The 25,000-nt window shown below is 41.6% G+C and overlaps 2 protein-coding genes across 3 annotated transcripts in view; both read right to left on the reverse strand.

The window, feature by feature from the left end:
- LOC143283017 (adenylate kinase 9-like) overlaps positions 1–12,823 on the reverse strand; it is a 68,778-nt gene extending 55,955 nt beyond the window's left edge. For both annotated transcript variants that reach the window (XM_076589008.1, XM_076589007.1), the window contains exons 1-9: positions 12,782–12,823; positions 10,100–10,312; positions 9,133–9,253; positions 8,563–8,712; positions 7,851–7,963; positions 6,550–6,657; positions 4,410–4,481; positions 3,811–3,939; positions 1,341–1,415 (exon numbers count right to left, since the gene is read on the reverse strand). In XM_076589008.1, the coding sequence (XP_076445123.1) occupies positions 1,341–1,415; positions 3,811–3,939; positions 4,410–4,481; positions 6,550–6,657; positions 7,851–7,963; positions 8,563–8,712; positions 9,133–9,253; positions 10,100–10,312; positions 12,782–12,802 (1,002 nt within the window). In that variant the 5' untranslated portion in view covers positions 12,803–12,823. The remainder of the gene's footprint in view (positions 1–1,340; positions 1,416–3,810; positions 3,940–4,409; positions 4,482–6,549; positions 6,658–7,850; positions 7,964–8,562; positions 8,713–9,132; positions 9,254–10,099; positions 10,313–12,781) is intronic.
- A 1,915-nt stretch (positions 12,824–14,738) lies between these two features.
- LOC143283532 (uncharacterized) lies at positions 14,739–24,247 on the reverse strand. The gene is made up of 6 exons (XM_076589777.1): positions 24,029–24,247; positions 22,393–22,573; positions 20,540–20,795; positions 18,416–18,544; positions 16,636–16,828; positions 14,739–15,196 (listed from the first exon to the last, which is right to left on the reverse strand). Exons 1-6 carry the CDS (start codon positions 24,111–24,113, stop codon positions 14,739–14,741), a joined length of 1,302 nt encoding a protein of 433 aa, XP_076445892.1. The 5' UTR covers positions 24,114–24,247.
- Positions 24,248–25,000: the final 753 nt, after the last annotated feature.

Raw genomic sequence — 25,000 nt, forward strand, 5'->3', positions numbered from 1 at the left:
AGATGGAATTTGAATTAGAATGTGGTATAGAATCACTAATAGGATTGATTTCTTATGATGCTATAACAAAACAAGTGTAAACCCAAAGACGGAATTTGTATTAATGTGCCACAGAATCACTAAAAGGGTGATTTCTTTTTATGATGCAATAACAAAACGTGTGTAAACCCAAAGGTGGAATACAAATAATAATTTTTAAGTTGCTGCAGAGGGAAAATAGAATGACTGAAAAAATGTAAAGTCAGTTTTCTTCTGGATGTGTTGTGTGTTCCCATTAGAATTCTTTTCTTCCTGTGACAAGTTGTCATTCTTCTATGTTGCAGTTTAGGTGTACGACACTTAATCATATGTTGTTGGGAAAAAAGTATTTCAAAGTTTCTGGGGTTTTTTCTCTATTTTTTTTTTATACTGGGGTCTTTTCAAAATTCATATTCCTATTTCTCACAAAACAATAAAAAATAGAAAATAAAAATAATAAAAAGTAGTCATGCAGGCTATTTCATGTACACACACACAACACACACACACACACGAAAACAACCAAAAAACCATCAAACATCTTCCTTCCCTTTAAAATGACAGAGAGTAAATCTTAACTCACTCTGGATGATGGAACACTATAGTGTTCCTGACGTAAGGCAGTGTTTCGGACAAAGGAACGCTATAGCCGTTTCAACAATTTAAAAAATTTCCACGTTTTTCTCATGGGGTAGCATAACAATCACAGCAACACTGGGAATTGTGAACGTGTCATGGGTTGAATGGAATTTCTTCGTGAGATTCCATAACAACACACTCACCAGTGAGCCAGTGAGTACCCCACATGACAAGTTAATCTGTATATGTATCAAAAATGGCGTCGCAGGTGATACAAGTGGAAATTTTTGGAGCAAACTAGATCACGACAGCGGCTTTTACTGCTGCTGAAGTGATTGAAATGTTTCAAACTGAAGGTTTCTACATCGACGAGGATGATGAACACACTGCATAAAGTATCTGCAGTGAAGAAAGCTACCAGCAAGAAGGTACTGACAGTGACTCAGTTTCTGAGAGCAGTGAAGAGGGACAGGGGTGGGCGTACACAGAACATGAGGAGAGGGGTCAGTGGGTCAAGTACAGCAAGTTTCATTCAGTTACTTTATGTTTTGTATTTTTTGTGATTTTTTTTTTCTAACAAATGGGTCGTCTGTTGGGAAAATAGCAAGGGAGAAAACTATTTGTTCTGAGTCAGTTAAACCATCTAGGAAAATATACATGGTAAATACTAATATCAAACTTTCTTCTTTTTTTTTTTTTTACCGTGGATGTCAAACTGTCAGTGACAAACAACATCTATGTACCTTGAACAGAACACTGGGAGCTTGGTTGCCGTCCATTTCAACCAAGTACTGCTGGTTGTGATCTGCCATGTAATCCTGCAAACACACACACACACACATGCACAACACACACACACACATGCACAACACACACACACACACACACACACACACATGCACAACACACACACACACACACACACATACACATGAACAACACACGCACACACACACACACACGCACGCACAACACACACACACACATGCACACACATACACACACATGCACAACACACACACATACACACAACACACACACACATGCACAACACACACACACACACATGCACAACACACACACACACACACACACACACACACATGCACAACACACACACATGCACAACACACACACACACACATGCACAACAAACACACACACACACACATGCACAACACACACACACACACACACACACACACACGCACAACACACACACATGCACAACACACACACACACACGTAAAACACACACACACACACACACACACACACACACATGCACAACACACACACACACACGCACAACACACACACACACATGCACAACACACACACACACACACACACACACACACACAGCAACATTGCAGTACAAATTAGTATAACCCTAAACCAATATACGAAAAAAAAACAAAAAACGATCTAACCTTTGCCATGTTGCCAGTGTGCTGGACTTGGCTGTGGGCTGAGATATTGTGTAGGGTGAGCGGTGAGCCTTTGGATGCACAATTAATTTCAAAATGGATGAATAAAGATGCACTGTATCGTAATGTACTGCACTGTATTGTATTGTACTGTATTGTATTGTATTGTACTGCATTGCATTGTATTGTATTGTACTGTATTGTATTGTATTGCATTGCATTGTATTGTACTGCATTGCATTGTATTGTACTGCACTGCATTGTATTGTAGAGTACTGCATTGCATTGTATTGTACTGCACTGCATTGTATTGTAGAGTACTGCATTGCATTGTATTGTACTGCACTGCATTTTATTGTACTGCACTGCATTGTATTGTAGAGTACTGCATTGCATTGTATTGTACTGCACTGCATTTTATTGTACTGCATTGTATTGTATTGTAGAGTACTGCATTGCATTGTAATTGTATTGCACTGCATTGTGTTGTAGAGTACTGCACTGCATTATATTGCACTGCATTGCATTGTAATTGTATTGCACTGCATTGTATTGTAGCGTACTGCACTGCATTTTATTGCACTGCATTGTATTGCATTGTATGTATGTAGAGTACTGCATTGCATTGTATTGATGCACTGCAATTGTATTGTAGAGTACAGCACTGCTATTTTATTGCACTGCATTGTAATTGCCATTGTAAGTATTGAGAGTACTGCATTGCATTGAATTGTATTGCACCTGCATTGTATTGATAGAGTACTGCACTGCATTGTATTGCACTGCATTGTATTGTTTGGTTACTTGCATGCATTTTATTGTACTGCATTGTATTGCATTGTATTGTATTGTTGAGTACTGCATTGCAATGTATTGTATTGCACTGCATTGCATGTATGTAATGCACTGCATTGTATTGCACTGCATTGTATTGTAGAGTACTGCATTGCATTGTATTGTACTGCACTGCATTGCATTGTATTGTAGAGTACTGCATTGCATTGTATTGTACTGCACTGCACTGCATTGTATTGTAGAGTACTGCATTGCATTGTATTGTACTGCACTGCATTGCATTGTATTGTAGAGTACTGCATTGCATTGTATTGTACTGCACTGCATTGCATTGTATTGTAGAGTACTGCATTGCATTGTATTGTACTGCACTGCACTGCATTGTATTGTAGAGTACTGCATTGCATTGTATTGTACTGCACTGCATTGCATTGTATTGTAGAGTACTGCATTGCATTGTATTGTAGAGTACTGCATTGCATTGTATTGTAGAGTACTGCATTGCATTGTATTGTAGAGTACTGCATTGCATTGTATTGTAGAGTACTGCATTGCATTGTATTGTACTGCACTGCATTGTATTTGCTTTTGTGTGTGTGTGTGTGTGTGTGTGTGTGCGCGCCTAGAGTTGACTTAATCAAGATTTTGCGCCTTATAAATAGTAGTAGTAGTAGTAGTATTTCTAGATATTTATCTATTATTTTTTATTTATATTTTTTTTAATTTTTATTTTATTTTTGTTATTTTTTATTTTATCTTTTTTTTTTCTCTCAAGGCCTGACTAAGCGCGTTGGGTTACGCTGCTGGTCAGGCATCCGCTTGGCAGATGTGGTGTAGCGTATACGGATTTGACCGAACACAGTGACGCCTTCTTGAGCTACTGATAGTGATACTGATACTGATACTGCATTGTACTGCAATACATTCCGTAAACATGTGACGCAGCATGCGATAAACGCGGCAAAAAGATGGAAAAACAGGATCTCACCTCAAGGATCCTCAGCATGTTCTCCTTGTATGCGTTGAGGTTTTCATCCACCTGGGGCTGCATGTCTTCTGGTCGGCGAATCAGGCGTTCCAGCACTTCCAGGGGCAGCTCTGCTGTGGAGTCTTCGTTCTGTTGAAAAATTGGACAGATAGATAGATAGATAGACTGATACAGACATATATATGTACATAATGTATTGTAGATCACCTGTACATCTTCAAGGCCTGATCAGCGCATTGAACATCAGGAATCTGCTGCTTAGACAGACAGAGACATAGATAGAGAGATAGATAGACAGACAGACAGACAGATAGATAGACAGATAGAACATAGAAGCCGACATATCAAAATGACATAGAAACATACAAAAATCATTTTTGCTATGTTTCTGTTTTTTTTCTGAAAGTGTTGTACACCTGATCTGGAGAATATATTGCAAAAGATGATGATATCTGATATTTACAAAAAAGTTAATGATAATCTAATAATGAGCTAAAATAAATTATCAGCCAAAGCGCTGACATTTGGTAGACGAGCGCGAGCATCTCGGTAAAACGTGCGTCCAGAGTGATGATGATGGTGACTGAACTTTGACCTACCTCTTCCCCTTCCTCCTCATCCTCTGGCTCCTCATCCTCGTCTTCCTCTTCCTCATCTTTGTCAGGGCTCGGCTGTCATGAAAAAAAAAAAAAAAATCAGATGTCAGTCTTCAGCCCCATGTCGTGTTCATAGTGTACGCCAGCCTGATCTCATACTCACAAATGCACACTCCTTTTTTTTGACTCACTTGTGTAAACAAAGTGAGTCTATGTTTTAACCCGGTGTTCGGTTGTCTGTGTGTGTGTGTGTGTGTCCGTGTGTCTGTGTGTCTGTGGTAAACTTTAACATTGACATTTTCTCTGCAAATACTTTGTCAGTTGACACCAAATTTGGCATAAAAAGAGGAAAAATTCAGTTCTTTCCAGTCATCTTGTTTAAAACAATATTGCACCTCTGGGATGGGCACAAAAAAAAAAAAAAAAAGCCTAATTATATGCAAACTGCATTTACTGTTATATTTATATTTTTTGTATTCTCTAAACTTGGCACTTTGACCTCTTATTCTGACACAACAACAAGAGGAGTCATTATTATCAGTTTTTGTTCAAACAGGAACTTGTTTTGCTAAGCATGGAATTTTTATTTATTTTGAAAACGTTTTGGTGCAGATAGTAAAAAAGGGAAATTACTCTGTAATTAATGCTAAGGGACTTAATTTATCACAAGAGTCTTGAAGGCCTTGCCTCTCTTGTTTTCTTTTTTTTCTTTTTTTTTTCTTTTACACACACTTTAACCCCTTGACTGCTGAAGCTTGGTATAAAAAAAAATTTTAAAAAAAGATCACTGTTGCATGAGCTTGAAGTGAACGGATGAGCGAATAAATGATATGGATACTTATACAGCGCCTATCCCCGGTCAGAGACCAAGTTCTAAGCGCTTTACAAACGCAGGGTCATTTGCACCACAAGCTAGCCGCCTGCATCATGGGGTTGGCAGTTACTGGGTGGTTTTTTTTTTTGTGCACTCATCAGTGGTGTGTAACTCATGTTGCTGAACAAAAGCAATGCAATCCCACAAGGAAGAAATCCAAACACAGAATAGTGGCTGACACAAACTGAACTACAAGAGTTCTTTGATCTCAATGGATTAACCCTTTGAGCCCTGAGTTCCTGAGCAATTTTAACCCTTCTGCCTGAGCTCCTGAGCCAAAATTTGCAAATAATTGGTATTAAACCCTTTGAGCCCTGACCACCGCTTTACCGGTGGCAGAGAAAAATGACATAATGCCCAGCCACCGGTTGAGCGGTGCATAAACACTTGAAGCGTGCAGAGTCTCAACCTGGCCTGTCAGGGCAGAAATCAGGGACAAAACATGCGAGAAAACAACTGTACACAACGCAGCAAGTAATTGATATGCATGATGATTTATCGGAAGAAGAGTATGACAATGATTACTCTGATAGTGAGGTAGAATTTGAATCGGATGATTTTGCTACAGTTGGTGATGTTGAAAATGAATCTGAGCATGCAGAATCAGTTGATCAAAGGAGGCATGTCAGGTTGAGACTCTACACACTTCATGGTAGAAATCAATCTTTTTTCTCCAAAGCACATACACAAAACACAGTGAAAAGGCGCGGCAATGTTGGTACTACGTTCGCTGACGTCAGAATATTACAGTTTTTCTGACTGGCTCTTCAATATAAGTCAACCAATAGCAAAACATGACACAAGTGTTTACACACCACTCAACCGGTGGCCAGGCATTATGCCACCCCTCCCCACCACCAGTAAAACGGTTGTCAGGGCTCAAAGGGTTAAAAGGGTTAACAAAAAAAAACAAAAAAAAAAACATTTTTGGAGGGAAAATAAAACTTGGAATGAGTGCAGCTTTGAAGATTCCAAATTTGTCTTTCAGGGTCGATTTTGCGTTCAGACAGAATGGTACTATGGAATGCAACTCTAACAAGCAAACATACACATGCACACATAAATGCAAGTGCATGCACATGTATACAAAGGCACTCAGGTGCATGCTCACAGACACATACACACACACACACACACACACACACACAAACACGCACACTCACACTACACCTCCACACACTGCACACACATACACACACACAAGTACTGGTATATACTAGATACACACCAAAACATTATCCACATCAGCGATAAAGCGATCATTCATACCGGTTGCAAGGGTTTCTCTGGAGCGTAGACTTCCCTGGTGTACAGCTCACCATTCAAAGGGTCCAGCTTCTGCCCAAGGCGCCGTCTATAAAGATCGTTATCAGGCATCTGCAAAATGAAGGGCAGTCTCAGTTTGGTGTTAACACTGAAGTCAGGTTTAATCAAAGAAGCAACGACAGCTGACCTTGATAAAGATGTCAGGTTTAAGGAGGCAACAACTACTGACCTTGATGTTGATGATGAAGTCAGGTTTAAGGAGGCAACAACAACTTACCTTGATGCTGATGATGAAGTCAGGTTTAAGAATTACCAATGACAGCTTACCTTGATGTTGATGATGAAGTCAGGTTTAAGAATTACCAATGACAGCTTACCTTGATGTTGATGATGAAGTCAGGTTTAAGAATTACCAATGACAGTTTACCTTGATGTTGATGATGAAGTCAGGTTTAAGAATTACCAATTACAGCTTACCTTGATGTTGATGATGAAGTCAGGTTTAAGAATTACCAATGACAGTTTACCTTGATGTTGATGATGAAGTCAGGTTTAAGAATTACCAATGACAGCTTACCTTGATGTTGATGATGAAGTCAGGTTTAAGAATTACCAATGACAGCTTACCTTGATGTTGATGATGAAGTCAGGTTTAAGAATTACCAATGACAGCTTACCTTGATGTTGATGATGAAGTCAGGTTTAAGAAGGCAACAACAACTGACCTTCTTGTTGATGATGAAGTCAGGTTTAAGTATGCTCACCTTGACGTTGATGATGAAGTCAGGTTTAAGGAGGCTTACCTTGACGTTGATGATGAAGTCAGGTTTAAGGAGGCTTACCTTGACGTTGATGATGAAGTCAGGTTTAAGGAGGCTTACCTTGACGTTGATGATGAAGTCAGGTTTAAGGAGGCTCACCTTGACGTTGATGATGAAGTCAGGTTTAAGGAGGCTTACCTTGATGTTGATGATGAAGTCAGGTTTAAGGAGGCTTACCTTGACGTTGATGATAAAGTCAGGTTTAACTCACTCAATACGGCCAGTCCTCTCTTCTCCTCTACACAGACCCCTCGGATGTCCAGTGGGTGTCTGAATGACCCAACCTTTAGCTTCCGTCGTCAGAATTGTGGTATTCTTTGTCAACATTTACCTCTTCAGTATAAGAGCGTTCCGCTTGCAATATTTTGATGATGGTAATTGGGGTGAAACGCTGTTAACGTCATCTCTTTCGCCGTTCGTATGGAGAGAGTTAAGGAGGCTTACCTTGACGTTGATGATGAAGTCAGGTTTAAGGAGGCTTACCTTGACGTTGATGATGAAGTCAGGTTTGAGCTTCCAGCTCTTTATCAGCTCCACCTGGTCCTTGATGGTCATGGTGGCTTCTGACATGCAGGGGAAGTCATCCAGCACGTAACCTGCACACAGAACCCACTGGATTGTCACCTTTGGACGCTGTTTAACCCTTTCAGTGCCAAGCCTATTTTATGCTCAGTGACAACTGTTTGCTTCGGAATTCATGGTCATACAGGGTAATAATTACACAAAAAAATATTCTATAATGCAAACTACTGAACACATTATCAAACAATAATAATTTGACATGAGTTAAATGATTTCACAATATCAACATTCCAACAATGCCACATACACAGATTGCCGCTCTGGAGCACTTTTTTTTAGCACAAGAAGTGGATGGAGGTTTATGTCCTGGGCCACTCAAGAACTTAACAATTGTAACATAAGTACTGATTTATCCTTAACAGCTGGTTGGTTCCTTTGAATACTTCTGTACTGCTGTGGGCATGTGTTTTTAGCTTCTTAGCTTTAGCCTCTATCTTGTTCAACAATAATTTTTTTTAAATGGTAGTAGGTAACAGAACCTATAATCATCACACACAACGTAAAAGGGAATATAAGGGTAAAAAAAATCAAAAAATCAAAAAAAAATCGTCAAATCGAAACAGTAAACAAAAACGAAAATATAACCAGCCGAAAGAGGGAACAATTCCAGTACCATGGTGGGCAACTTCAGGAGAGTCTATCTTGTCCTGGATGATCTTCAGAACCATTTCCTCCGGCACTGCCTCCCCCCTTGTCAGGATCTCGACACAGCGTTGTCCCATCTCAGTCTGCAGCTCCATGTTTTGAAGGAGCAGCTCTGTCGCTGAAGACACACACAGTGCATACGGGGGCATAAAAACGTGCTCTAGCTTGCAAGTATGTGCGTCTGAACATGTGTGTACACGAACAAAACGTTCCCTGTTTACATACATTCACATACACCCACACATACACACTCTCTCTCTCTCTCTCTCTCTCTCTCTCTATCTCTCTATCTATCTATCTATCTATCTATATATATATATATCTCATGCATGCATACACACATACCATCTAATGTCACTTCCCATGAAAAGACATTAAACTATAGAATGAACAAACTTATGCACATGCCTGCACACACACACACACTTCCTCATGCATACACACACACACACACACACACACACACACACACACAAGAGTCCTAAAACCATGACTGAATATAAAATAAACAGCCATGAATACAAACAGCCAAACTTACAATTGATCAGTTCACATTTCCACTCCTGAGCGAAGCGTCGTGCCAGGGTTGATTTGCCCACTCCAGGTTTCCCAAGAATGATGAAGCATGTTGGTTTGGAATGCAAAAAGCGGAGCTCAGCCTGAGCAGAAAACAAAAGGATACATGACAACGTTGCTGTATTTTCCATTACATCTGTTTCTGGTAGCATAGCCATCATTTAAAAAAAATTCAACAAACACTGATAAATGTGGTAAGTCTTTTGTTGGTAAGTAACTTGGTAACCGTGTCTTGTTCTCAGAGATGCTGATCAAAAAGAAACAGACAATCAACTGGTTTATACCCTGGTTTAACTTAAACACTTAACTTAAACACACACACACGCGCGCGCGCACACACACTCACAAACACACACACACAAACACACACACATACACATACACTTGCACACACATATTTACACACACACACACATGCATTTACACACACACACATATTTCCATACACACACACATATTTACACACGCACATATTCACACACACACACACACACACACACACACACACACACACACACACACACACACACACCTGCATTCACACTCAAGCTCACTCACTCATGCTCACATGTGTACATCTTCTACCCACACACCTCAACCTGTGAACACATACATCCATCCAGTAAAACACACAAAGTCACACACACACACACACTACACACACACTCACACACACACACACTCACACACACACACACACACACACTCACACTGCACACATACACTACACACACACATCACATACACACACACACTCACACTGCACACACACACACACTCACACTGCACACATACACTACACACACACACACACAGACACACACACACACACACACTCACACTGCACACACACACACACACACACACACACACACACACACACACTCACACACACACACAAACACACTTATCCCCATAGCCTCTTGTACCTCATCTTCAGAAAAGGGATCAGTGTCCATGTTGTCCAACATGGCCTGGATTTCCTCGGACACCTGTGATTCGTCCGGAACACTGACAGCCTTCATGTTGATGACCTTTGGCTCTACCCCCCCTCCATCCGATTTTGTGTTGGTGCTGGAACCCTGGGGCTCCGACATCTCTATCACAGTCTCCATAGGAGGCGCCCCTGTCCCCCCAACCTCCTGGTGAAGCGCAACAAAAACAGATTTTTCTTCTTCTTCTTCTGCTTTCGTGGGCTGCAACTCCCACGTACACTCGCATGTACACGAGTGGGCTTTTACGTGCATGACCGTTTTTATCCCGCCATGTAGGCAGCCATGCTCCGTTTTCGGGGGTGTGCATGCTGGGTATGTTTTTGTTTCCATAACCCACCGAACGCTGACATGGATTACAGGATCTTTAACGTGCGTATTTGATCTTCTGCATGCGTTTACACACGAAGGGGGTTCAGGCACTAGCAGGTCTGCACATATGTTGACCTGGGAGATCGTAAAAATCTCAACCCTTTACCCACCAGGCGCCATCACCGTGATTCGAACCCGGGACCCTCAGATTGAAAGTCCAATGCTTTAACCACTTGGCTATTGCGCCCGTCAACAAAAACAGATAAATAAATAAATAAATGCCTTTGACTGACTCATAGTCAGGAAACATCTCCTGTCAAAAATGTGAATTTAATAAGTTTTAGCATTTTCAAAGGCATGATCTCAATTTGAGAAAATAAAACAAAATGTCTGCATCAAAACACTGGTACCTGACACAAACCTCATGACATGTGATGAATCAGTATTACTGGTACTGCCCAATCAACAATACATAAGTTTTATAAAAGCCTGCGATAACTGATAACAAGTCAAATGCAGCTATTTCCACATCAGAATGTGTTGTTATAATACAAGCAGATAATTCAGTTGGAAACTTATTATGCATAATGATATTACAAGACAGGGATAACTGAATCATCTCAAATGAGAAATTGGGCCCGGTGCAACATCACAACACAGACAAGAAAACATGACTGAACTGGGTAAAATCTCCTCCACCTTTACATGCCTTTTTTGGCCATCACAATATGAACAATATATAAATGATATGCCTGGTGAGGTAGATTGTAAAGTAAAAATCTTTGCAGATGACACCAAGGCTTACTCTGCCATCCGAAATATAGAAGATCGAGATCACTTACAAATGTGTTTCCATAATCTAGTTAAATGGACAAATACTTGGCTACTGCAATTTAACAGCGAGAAATGCAAAGTTCTGCATCTTGGAAAGAATAATCCACAGTATCAGTACACGATACAGGAAAAGGGGGTAACTCGAACAATGGATAGTACAATTGCCGAAAAAGATTTAGGGGTCACGATGGATCCAGAACTAAGCTTTGAGGCACATATAAATAATATAGTGAAAAAGGGAAATCAAATTTCTGGTCTTCTTTTGAGAACTATAACTAATAAATCTCTCGAAATTATGATTCCATTGTTCAAAGCTCTGGTTAGACCCATTATTGAATATGGAAACTCAGTATGGTGCCCTTACCTTAAAAAGCACATAAATATGATTGAAGGTGTTCAACGCAGATTTACCAAGTGTATAACTAGTAATACTAATAGTACTCGAGATCTTAGTTATGACGAGCGCCTGGCTCTTTTTAATATGCCTAGCCTAGAGTTTAGAAGATTAAGAGGTGATCTCATTGAAGTATACAGGATCATGCACAATATTTATGATCCTTGCACCACCTCTTCCTTGTTTACTATGGCTAACTACGATAAAACTTGAGGACACAACTTCAAAATAAACAAAACTAATTTCTTAACTAACCAGTTCCGCAAGTTTTTTACTAACCGTATCATAAATCTGTGGAATAACCTTTCCTATGACACCATCAATGCACCATCGGTAAACGCCTTCAAAAATCACATTGACAAAAAGTTTAAGGACCACGTATTTTCCACAGAGTTAAATCTTTATTGAGCTGTAGATAAATGTAGTATACACTATGCCTGATTTAAACAAGGGTCTGTTCACAACAAGTGATCCAAAAGCACACAAATGGACACTGATTATGAGGGCAAAAGGCTTTTAGCCTATAGCCAAACATTTTTGTGATTCTGTGATTCTGTTAATTGTGTCTGAAGTTTCATAAAGTTTTATTTTCAGCTTCATCATTGATGTATCCTAGTTTACGAACTAGTCCATATACGCTACACCATCTCTGCTAAGCAGAGAAACTAAATTACATCACTGAAGAGTGAAGAAAAAATTATAAAATAGATGCACAAAATCTGGCGCAGATACACAGAGATTCAGTATTAAAATGTACACACACACACACACATACACCAACTGAATATTTCGTTTCCAGTGTTAAAGGGATTTAGTTTTCTTGCGGATTAAGACCAGAGATGAAGGTGTTGCCATAAACAATTCACCAATCTAATTCGAAACGAAACACTCTATCACTCAACGATGGTCAACAATTGCAGGCGGGAAAAGTTGAAATTCATCACAACAAAGAATAAAACAATGCATTTTGTCTAACAGACTCCCTGTGAAGGACCATACGTGTACAATAATGGAAAAAGATAGTTTATGTCATTTCATTACTTCTCCAAGCAAACATGTTTCCTCAAAGTTGTACTTACACCTCCACTGTTGTCCGCCATAGTTGAATCGTCTCCAAGGAACCAAGCAACATTTCCGCAATGAATGTATTTGCACTATAATTTTGACTTACACTAACAATTAGTTCCATAGTTTTGTAACCTTACTTTTATTTTTCTGTTACAAAATAATTAGGTACAGTATAAAAAAAAAAAGAAACAACAGCAATTTATTTCTTATATTTTCTCCGTAAGCCTATCATACTCCAGAGTTATTCGCAAAGGTCAAGGGCGAAAAGACAACTCGGCCGGAGACCACAACTGTAGAAAAAGATCAAATTATTGTTTGTTTTCTGTTTCACAAACAGCAAAATTAGTTGGTACACACACCAGAATACAGAAACACATACAATTATAACAGTGTGTTTTAATATGTTTTCAGATAAGCCAATGAATCTGATGTGGAATTATGCAGCTGTTTGGGTGAAAGCTATTTTATGCACCAGCAAAAAAATTTCCAAACTCTTTTTTCCCCCGATCTTTTCCCAGTTGGTTACGATCGGTTTATAGACTTACCCGCGAATGACTACGCGTCCAGACCTCCTCTCATGGGAATTCTAGTGGAGGGGAAGAAAATACTATAATATGATGGCGAGTATGGGATTCAATCTCGCACCCGGCTCAAATTATTTTCTCTCGCTAGCAATAGGTACGGACATGCTCCCACTTGGCCATCATGTACTCCACTGGAATATATACGGGAATGTCTCAGTCTGAGACTTGTGTTATACGTTTATGTAAAGTGAACGGTCTTGTGTGTGTGTGTGTGTGTGTGTGTGTGTGTGTGTGTGTGTGTGTGTGTGTGTGTGTGTGTTGGTTGTTTTTTTTCTTTTCCTTTCCTTTTCTTTTTCTTTTAAATCGTGTAACATGCAGAGCTCGTGTCCCTGTTGTCTGTAACGTATATGCACAAAAAATTAATGTCTGCCAGTTCTGCAATAGGAACTCCAAAATGTCTGCATCAATGCTGGACGTGCCCTTCACGAAATTTTGTTTTCTGTTCAAGTATATCTACATAGGATGAATGAAGGACAATGTCATAGTCATCTGGGGATGTTGCTGACTCTGCGTGTGTGTGTGTGTGTGTGTGTGCGCGCGCGTGTGTGTGTGTGTGTGTGTGTTTGTTTATGTGTGTGTGTGTGTGTGTGTGTGTGTTTTGCCAACACAGGCAAAGATATGAGATGGATTTCTCTCCCCTGCTTTTTTTTCCGTTTCCAAGCCGAGCTTTTTTTTCTTTTTTCTTTATTTTTATATGGTTTTTGTTGTTGTTGTTGTTGTTTTGGGCGGTTTTTTTCTTGTTTGTTTTTTGTTCTTTGTTTTTTAATAGGTTGTTTCAAGTGGGGTGTACTTTCTTTTTGTCATTAAAAAAAGATTCCAGCTGATTTAAATGCATGCTATTTTTGCAGGGTTGTGTTCATGTGCACATGAGCGCTTAATTTGTGTGTGCGTGCGTGCGCGCGTGTGTGTGTGTGTGTGTGTGTGTGTGTGTGCCAGCATGTGTCTGTTAGCACCTATGCTGCGCAGGTATACGGGAAAAGAGAGTGATGTCATTGCTATTGTTTGATGTTGTTCTCTCTCTCTCTCTCTCTCTTACAAAATATATTAATAAGAGCATTGCAATGTCAAAAAAGAACGAAAAAGAAACCAAAAACAAATAACACGGTACAAGACTAAGTTCTGCTAGTGCCTTCATTCAAAAAACCTGTGCTTACAACCCAACGCGTACATTGCGACAACAACCCCTGATTGTTGAGTCTAAAAGTTCGATTGGCTGTATTTAATAAAAAATATTTTAAAAAATTTTAAAAATTAAAGAAAGAAAGAAAGAAAAAGAAAGATTGATGATAAATATAGAAAGAACGACTTTCTTTATTTATCATCAATCTTTTCTTCTTCTTTCTTTTTTTTTTTTTTTTTCTTTTTCTTCTTTTTTTTTTTAAACTCAACCGATCAAACCCTCATCACCACCCGGCGTCATCAGCGTCATCAAGCACTCCACGACGTCATCCACCGTCCCTATGCACGCGTACACGTCATAGGCCAGCACGTGACGGTGCGCCGCAGGTTGCGACATGATGGGCGGCAACTCCGAGTCAGTAGACAAGAACGAAGAGGAGTTCTTCCGCATCACCACACTCCACTTGTTGGTGGAATCCGTCACGGTGGGCATGTGGAAAGTCCAGGTCATGTACTGAAGAGGTCTGTCATGGTCTTGGCCGGGTGGGGCGTACACCCCCATGGCGTAGCGGCCACCCGGGGTGGACATGACGACGGGTTTGGCGCGTTGGTAGGTGACGAGGTGACCCTGTTGCGGGTCGAAGCTTTGGATGTGTGTGAAGTCGGCGGTCAGGTAACCGGTCGGGGCTTCCATCTGAAGAATGGTGTAGGGTGGGATGTCTCCTGTTGGGAACAGTTAACGTTTTAGTTTTGTTTTGATTTGATTTGCTCTCTCTCGCTCTCTCTCTCTCTCTCTCTCTCTCTCTGTATATGTGTGCGTGTGTTCGTTCGTCTTCAGTTTAACGTCTTTCCACTTGAAGTGATATTAGACGAGAAAAAAAACAACCGTGGGGGTAGGGGTTGTGGGAGGGGGGTGGGCGGTAAAAGTGTGTGTATGTGTGGAGGGTGAATAGGGAGAGACAACTCTAGGGAAAATGGAAACGTTATAAACGCCAACATCAAACAACTATAACAAATGTCCTGTTGGACTACGCAGCAAAGCTTCCGCAACAGCAAATAACATATTTGTGTGTTTGTGTGTGTGTGCAAGCGCGAGTGTGTGTGTGACTTAGTTTGTGTGTGGAGAGTGGGGCTTTGGGTATGTGTATAGTGTGTGTGTGTGTGGGGGGGGGGGGGGTTGCGTATGTGTGTGTGTATGTGTTCTTGGTGTATGTGTAGCAGTAGGCTTAGTGGTAGTAGTAGTGGTTTCCTTCAATCTTACGTCTTTCATTTCAGAATAATGATACCAGAGGAGAAAAAAAGAAAAGAAGAAGAAGAAAAAATATATATATATAGAGGGGTAGGGGTGAAGTAGGATGGTGTGACGGGGTGGGAGGTTGGCTGCGGTTAACGGGTACATGCATGTGTACCCGTGTATTTGCGTCTGTTACTCTGTGTGTGTGTGTGTGTCTTCGTGCGTGCTACGATGATGATAAAAATAACAACCCATAAGCATACTCATCATCATAACTTCGTCGTCGTCGTCGTCGTCGTCGTTCGTGGGCTACAAGTCCCACGTTCATTCGAATGCATACGAGTGGGCTTTTACGTGTATGACTGTTTTTACCCCGCCATGTAGCCAGCCATACTCCGTTTTCGGGGGTGTGCATGCTGGGTATGTTTTTGTTTCCGTGACCCACCGAACGCTGACATGGATTACAGGATCAATAACGTGCGTATTTGAGCTTCTGCTTGCGTATACACACGAAGGGGGTTCAGGCACATAAAGCAGGTCTGCACATATGTTGACCTGGGAGATCAGAAAAATCTCCACCCTTTACCCACCAGGCACCGTTGCCGGGATTGGAACCCGGGACCCTCAGATTGAGAGTCCAACGCTTTAACTCACTCAGTACGGCCAGTCCTCTCTTCTCCTCTACACAGACCCCTCGGATGTCCAGTGGGTGTCTCTATGACCCAACCTTTAGCTTCCGCCGTCAGAATTGTGGTATTCTTTGTCAACATTCACCTCTTCAGTGTAAGAGCCTTCCGCTTGTAATATTTTGATGGTTGTAATAGGGGTGAAACGCTGTTAACTTCGTCTCTTTCGCCGTTCGTATGGAGAGAGTTAACCACGTATAGACACGAATCATAATAACAACAATACATCATAATCGTGGTACCGCCAATGGTGAAGGAAGACTGGAAGTGGAGGCACGGGTGGGTGACGCCGGCGGGGCAGGCTAGCGTGACGGTCTTGGAGAAGGGAAAGGGGTAGGTGAAGGCGGTGTTGAGGGCTGTCTGTCCCTCAGAGCACCCAAGCCCCGGCCTGTGGGTGTGCTGGGGGTCCGGCTCCGTCCAAAACGCTGGCAGCACCTGCGGACGGTGTGGTTTTTTCACAGACCACAGCCACGAGCAAAAACTTGACCTTAACCCTTTCACTGCCAAACTAGCATTTATGCAGCAGCTAGGTAGAGGACCCATGTCACTGACTGAAGGGTGGCCAGATGATGGGTCTGTTATCCATGAAGCTACTGCTCTTTATGTTCGGTGGTAAAATAGGCCACATTTTCTACACACCACAGGGGGAATCCCCAGATATTCTTGGACACCATATTTTCTGAGTTTATAGCACAAGGGAATTTTGCACTCTAAATTGACTGGCAGTGAAAGGGTTAAGAGCGAAATGCCAATAGGTCGTTAAACTCACCCATACGTTTCGTTTTTTGTGGTGTGGTGTGGTGTGTATTGCAGGGGTTACACGAATCTCGGAGTATGTGGTTGTATTGGTGTGGGGGTGGGTTTGGTAGTAAGTAAGGCAAGGTGATGCGAAGCGACTGAGGCAAGGCAAGGCATGGTGTGGGCTGGCCTGGTCAGGCGAGGCATGATGAGTCAAAGCAAGGCAAGGCAAGGCAAAGCAATGCGAGGCTAAGCATGGTACAGCATGGCACGGCAAAGCAAAGCAAAGCAAAGCAAGGCAAGGCAAAGCGACATGAGGCAAGGCATGACACGGAAAGGCAAAGCATGAGAAGATATGACAGGACCGGGTAGGGCAGGGCAGGGCATGGCAAGGCAAGGCCTTAAGGTGTGGCAAAGCAAAGCAAGACAAGGCAAGGCAACGTAAGCAAATCAAGGCAAGGCAATGGCATCGCAATGTCAGACACACACACACACACACACACACACACACACACACACACAACTTATACACACACCATTATATACATAAACTGAAGAATGATCTTTAAAAAAATAATAACAGTAAGCCCAAGCGAACAAATAAACATTGTACACACATTTTTTGTCTGATGCAGTGAAGTTCTGTCGGAAAGAAGTACGCATTTTACAGATGAAGGATGTCAGTTTTAACTTTTTCTTTCAGAAAACAGCAACTGGTACCATTGGTGGTGGGTAGGGGGGCCGAGGGGCGTGGGGGGGGGGGTGTCTTTGCGGGGAAAAAGAAGAGGGAGGGGATGAGGAAGAATTGGGGGAAGGTTGTGGGGGCTGGGGGGTTCTTCTTCTTCTTCTTCTGCGTTTGTGAGCTACAATTCTCACGTTCTTTCTCACACCATCTACAATTGTTTCTGGAATGTGGATTTTTTTTAAATGAATTATACTGCTAGAAAGGAAAACAAAGGGTACGAGTGTATTTACGCGTGATCGAAGCCTGACAGAAATTCACCTGATCGCAAACACTGTGATACATTAAGGAAACGAATGATGAGCATCTAGAGTCAGCTGTCAGCCATTTCTACCCAGGTGGGCGGCTTACTGTGTGCAAACGACCCTGTAAAGCGATTAGAGTTTGGTCTCTGACCAAAGATAGTATCAATATAAGTAGAAGTATCATTTCTAAACAAATAAAAACAAACAGGACAACAACAAACACAAAACAAAAACAAAAAAACCCGCACAATCAGGCAAAAATCCGGATACATGCATAACCTGTATCTGTCTATAAACCTTGGTAGTGAGGCGATGTCCCGCAACGTGCACAGACTGGATGTGGGTGTGAGATGAATTCTTCTGAAAGTCATAGCGACCTCCCGCCTCCGTCGGATTGTAACATTCTCCGTTTGGTAAGAAATTCATCTGGTCACAAAAAGAAAGGAACAGAGATAAGTAGACTATGACGTGTCATGCAACTGCAAAATGAAATCAAAATAACAAATCTTTTTCTTCTTCAGTGTTCGATTTTGTTGGGATGCGTCAGACTTGAAGCTTCGTCGCCCTGACGAAGCCCACAGTTTTCTCCAGGTCAGTCCGGTCACCCCAAAGTTGTGCCTGTAGCTCTACTCCCTTGGGCCAGAACTGGCGTCATAGATCCTCATAAGTGGGGCGGTGTTGGAAAATATGTTCTGGGGTTTGTGTACCTGTGCCACAGGGACATTCATCGGTGTGAGATATTTAAAATAACAAATCATGTTGCTTATTGTCATTAGCCCAGCCTGTCCAAGGAATTACGTCATTCAAACGCTGAGTACCCATCAGTTCGTTAAATAATATTGTTGAAGAGAAATCAAAATAATGTTTACGAAAAAAAAAAAGGTCAACGATAAAAAGACCTTCTTCTTCTTCTGCGTTCGTGGGCTGCAACTCCCACGTTCACTCGTATGCACACGAGTGGGCTTTTACGTGTATGACCGTTTTTACCCCACCATGTAGGCAGTCATACTCCGTTTTCGGGGGTGAGCATGCTGGGTATGTTCTTGTTTCCATAACCCACCGAACGCTGACATGGATTACAGGATCTTTAACGTGCGTATTTGATCTTCTGCTTGCATATACACACGAAGGGGGTTCAGGCACTAGCAGGTCTGCACATATGTTGACCTGGGAGATCGTAAAAAAACTCCACTCTTTACCCACCAGGCGCCGTCACCGTGATTCGAATCCGGGACCCTCAAATTGACAGTCCAACGCTTTAACCACTCGGCTATTGCGCCCGTCGATAAAAAGACCAACTTGAATCACTTACTTCTCGTTCAGTTTTGAAGACTAAATAAATTCATTTCATAGTATCTACTTAAGTCCTTCACTGAGGAACTGAAACTGAGTAGCATTCGGAGGCACATCCTGGAATAGGTCTTCCTGGAGTTAATTGTATAAAAAAAAAAAAATAATAATAATTACGTTCATGCCCGATATTATGCAGATCCCATCAGTCGATCAGCAGATGGATGTGGCAACAGAATAATATGCGAAGCAGAACTCCATCATAATCATTCTACATCACACCTGCACTTCTAAACAAACAAACAAACACAAACAAAGAGTGTCAGTTTCAAGGAGCTGTTAAAGCGTATAGACTGATCCTTAAACTCTGCACCATATCTGTTTTGAAAAGGGTGGGTTGTGGGGATACGGGTGGAGTAGGGGGCGGGGGAGGGGAGGGCATATAATGGGTTCTGGCCCTGGTCAGGCTTTGAGAGCCTATCAAATGTTGCAAGACAATATAACTTCTGGGCTTTTTTTTCTTCCTTTTTTTCTTTTCTTTTTTTTTCAAATAACACCAAAGATTTTTCACTAAAAAAAACCCTTAAAAGATCAGAAAGCGTGTATGACAAAGAAAATGAAAGATTTAAACTGTACAAAACTTCCCCAGAGTACCCTTCTCTGTCTCTGTCTGTGTCTCTCTCTTACTCCGTTTTAACTCACTCAGTACGGCCAGTCCTCTCTTCTCCTCTACACAGACCCCGCGGATGTCCAGTGGGTGTCTGAATGACCCAACCTTTAGCGTCCGTCGTCAGAATTGTGGTATTCTTTGTCAACATTCACCTCTTCAGTATAAGAGCCTTCCGCTTGCAATATTTTGATGGTGGTAATTGGGGGTGAAACGCTGTTAACGTCGTCTCTTTCGCCGTTCGTATGGAAAGAGTTAACCTCGAGTCAAAAGAATCAGATGGTATTTGAATTTCTTTCCATTTCATATTCAGGTTCCTTCATCTTTTTTTTAAAACATCTCAATGGTAATAATAATATAATAATAATAATTATTATAATAATAATGATGATAAATTCCACAGCGCCAAGACCCATAACTCATCCTCCCCCATCCCCCTCCAACACCACGCCACAAGCACACACCGCCATCTGCAGTTCTCTTCCGTGGTCCCAGGCGTTGATGAACTCCTTGTGGTTCCACACGAGGCTGTCAATGGCGCCGCCCATTCTCCGCGAAGCGCTGACGACCAGGCGATGCTCCTTGTCCGCCACAGTCCATCGCCCCCAGTACCCTCCTTCCAGGTAACCGTGACGGCGCTCCTTGAGGCCGTTGGACAGGTAGTGCATCACCGCTTGGCGGTAGTTGTGGGCTCCGAAAGACTGCGTTAAGTCTGGGTACCTGTCGTGACGAGAATCCACCCTGATCTGCGGTCACTGCGTTCGGACACACACACACACACACACACACACACACACACACACACACAAGGGAGAAAAATTCTCCTACTCCCCATTCACCCACCCTTCCAACAGCAAAAAAAGTAAACATGTGCATCTCATAATTCAATACATCAATAGCATATATGAATGGTACAAAGACATGTACAAATAATACATTTATGGAGGAGAGAGAAAGTAAGAATGAAGGGAAGAAGAAGGAAAAAAAATTTAAAATTTTAAAAAGCAAGGAAAAAAAAGAGAAAGAAAGACTGGGTGAAGAATAGATAGAGAGCGAGAGAATCCAACCTGGACGTTACTGCGTTCAAACAAATATATATATATTGGAGAGAGAGAGAGAATCCACCTTGATCGTCACTGCGTTCGGATATATTAAAATATATCGGGTGTCTTCCAAAAAAGTGAATCGCTTTTTGACAAGTATTTTCTCAGTGATAGAGAAATCGAACTCATTGGAAATTTTTACACAGTAACCTTAGAGTATCATCAACTAGTCTGCAAAATATCTTAAGTTCGGACGCAAATTATGCGAGTATTGTCAAATTCAAAACAGCATGTCAAAAATTCCAATATCAGAGGAAAACTCACTTATTTCAGTTAATGCTCAATGTGGCCTCCATCTTCCTCCACGACTAAACGAAGCCGTTTCTTCCAAGCAGAAATGCTTTTACGTATTTCTTCCACCGATATCTCCTCCCATGACATAATTATCCTGTCGTTTAACGTCTGCTCAGTCAAAAAGCGGTTCACTTTTTGGGGGACACCGGATATATATAGAGAGAGGGATATATATATATATATATATATATATATATATATATATATATACGCTGCACCACATCTGATAGGCAGATGCCTGACCAGCAGCATAACCCTACGCGCTTAGTCAGGCCTTGAGTGCATGCATATAATCATTATATTTGTGTACCTATCACAGAGGATTTTTATGCAGACTTTTGCCAAAGGACAACATTTATGTCAATTGTCATGTCCGGGTTCTGTTTAAGTGTGCCAAGTGCGTGCTGCACACAGTGCTTCGATTTATCGTCTCATCCGAATGACTTGACCTTCAGCTTGATTTTCCAATCTTGGGACTGAGAAAGGGCGAGACCGGGATTCGAACCCAAACCCTCACAGACACTGTATTGGCAGATAAGCCTCTTAACCATTCTGCCACCTTCCATCTTGAAACTAGAACAGAGTTGAAGGAAAAGAAGGAGCAGAAGAATAAGAAAACGAAGAAGAAGATGAAGAATTGTTGGAGCTGTCTTCATCGAATGTCAAATGTTGTTTACTATTATATTTTGAATGTGCATTGTGACATATCAGTTCGGAAGAAAAGAATCTGCCTTGGCAAATCTAATTTCTTCTTCTTCTTAATCTTCTTCTTCTTCGTTCGTGGGCTGCAACTCCAACGTTCACTCGTATGTACACGAATGGGCTTTTACGTGTATGGCCGTTTTTACCCCGCCATGTAGGCAGCCATACTCTGTTTTCGGGGTTAGGCAAATCTAACCAAATAAAAGACACCTGCTGACCTGGCAAGATACTGAGCGGAGTGAAAGTCCCCACAGGCCTGCAGCCCCATGTCGATCCCATGATGCAACCAGTGCTGTTGGGCGGATGTGACGTCACGCACCCCTGCCTCCAGCACCTCCACGTTAGTGTTGATGTAGAAATGGACGTTGAAGACTTCCGGTGACGTCAAATTTACCGAGACTGTTTTTAAGGTGGGGTTGGAAAACAAAAACATAAAATAGGACGTCGAAGACTTTAGGTGTTCGTTGTTATTGCATGGGGTTTGGAAAACAAACGGGCAACAAACGGGCGGAGGGAGAGTGTGTGGGAGTGGGTGGGTGGGGTCTGTCTGAAAGATTAAAAGTAAATAATTATATTATGAAATGAGCTAGAGATAAGTAGATAACTATAGCTCAAGAAATGGGAGAAGAAGAACTGAACTGAACACAGGAATGCATAGAGACAGAAGGGGAGAATTGTTTAAAAAAAAAAAAAAGAAAGAAAGAATCAGACTAAAGCGTTCCTGTGTCCCTGCATGCACGCACACACTCACACACACACACACACACACACACACACACACACACACACACACACACACACACACCCTCCCTCTCCCCCTCCTTCTCCACACATACACTCATCTTTTTCACTCACAAAATACTCGGTATGGTGGACTGCCATTTCTATGTTCCTATATACAGCTGTCGTGACGAATAACTTTCAGTTGTTACCTATCATTGTTTCTTATCTCCACTGTTAACTAATGCTCGGCTCAGTTTAGGTCAGGTCAGTGTCAGAGGTTTTCCTCCGCTGCTGCTAGCAGGTATACATACCATGTAAGCCAGTAACCTGCTGCATGCGGGGCACTTTGGGCTAGTTAACTAACCTTGGCTGATCGTTCACCTCAGTTTCAGTTTCAGTTTCAGTAGCTCAAGGAGGCGTCACTGCGTTCGGACAAAACCATATACGCTACACCACATCTGCCAAGCAGATGCCTGACCAGCAGCGTAACCCAACGCGCTTAGTCAGGCCTTGAGAACACACACACACACACACACACACAAAAAAAAAAAAACAAAAACAAAAAAAAAACCAACGGGGGAATAAATAATAGATAAGCTTGCATAAATAAATAAATAAATAAATAAATAAATTCACCTCAGAGAATGGAAATACAGATTCCAAGCCTACGCTGCTGTGTGACAATGCCCACACATAGGAAAGGCAACGATATTTGTTTGTTTGTTTGTATTTTGGTGTGTTTTGTTGTTGTTGTTGTTTATTGTTGTTGTTGTTGCTGGTGTGTGTGTGTGTGTGTGTGTGTGTGTGTGTGTGTGTGTGTGTGTGTGTGTGTGTGTGTGTGTGTGTGTGTGTGTGTGTTTTGCTGTTGTTGTTTTGTTTAAGTTCCTAAGTCTCTCTGATGCTGGATACGGCAATGACTTGGCAATGCAACATAAAAAATGAATAGATGTTAAAAGAAGCAAGCGCGCGCGCGCGCGCGTGTGTGTGTGTGTGTGTGTGTGTGTGTGTGTGTGCAGAGAGAGAGAGAGAGAGAGATGTATAGGCTGATAAGAAAACTCTCTCTCCCTCTCCCTCTCTCTCTCTCTCTCTCTCTCTCTCTCTCTCTCTCTCTCTCTCTCTCTCTACCAATACCTCCATTTGTTGTGGCGAGAACATCACAAGCGAAGAAGACCAAAGTAATTGTCACGAAGCTGCTGCCGTCGCGCGCCCCAAGCATCCTGACCACGATACGTTTCCAAACTCCAGCGTCATATACAAAGAACTCGATCTTCAGTTAAGTATGTTGTTGGCAGCGGCAAAGACGCTCATTCTGTGGCTGACAGTTCCAACTCGTGGACTGTGGACTTTTGAGACCTGCCGTTCGCTTCTGTCAGTATCTCTACACCCCCCCTCCCCCTTCTACTATCAGTTGAAGCGATTATGTGATGATCAAGCCATGTAAATAGGTTATTGTTCAATGTTTTAGAGAAATTTTCCCATCTGTTTTTGTTTGTTTGTTATTGTTGTTGTTTTTTGTCTTGGGTGTTTTTTTTGGTTTTTTTAGGTGTATGCTTTTAAAATAATGGCATGTGTGTGTTATGTTGTTATTGTTGTTTTGTTATTTTTTCTAGTTTGCTCGCCAGGATGAAAGATGTGATCTCTACTGTGTTTACACGACTTTGTGATTTTTTTTTAATCTTTTTTCATAAATCATTCCTTTCCACTTTTTTTTCTGTTATGTCTTCATTTCCTCTTTGTAACAAACCACTGATTACGCAAATTCCATCATGGTGCAAAATGTTTGAAACAGTCGACTACACAGTCCCACAGAAATGCTCGAATAGATATCAAATATTTCACACGTGAGGCAGACGATGCCTGGTGCATTATTCCATTGGCATGGACAGATCGATACCCCCTCACTTTTTTTTCATTCGCAAACACTGTGTTTGCCTAGCGCTGAGTAATACATTGATCCCCATATAGCCTATATGTTTTCCAAGCTTTTCTAACTATTCAAAGAGTCATGGACATCACTCCTCTTTTGCAACATCTCCATTGGCTCCCTGTCTCACACAGAATAAAGTACAAGACCAGCACTCTATGTTATAAATGTATTCACAA

This window comes from Babylonia areolata, chromosome 6, assembly GCF_041734735.1.
Source record: "Babylonia areolata isolate BAREFJ2019XMU chromosome 6, ASM4173473v1, whole genome shotgun sequence".
NCBI classification, from domain to species: domain Eukaryota; kingdom Metazoa; phylum Mollusca; class Gastropoda; order Neogastropoda; family Buccinidae; genus Babylonia; species Babylonia areolata.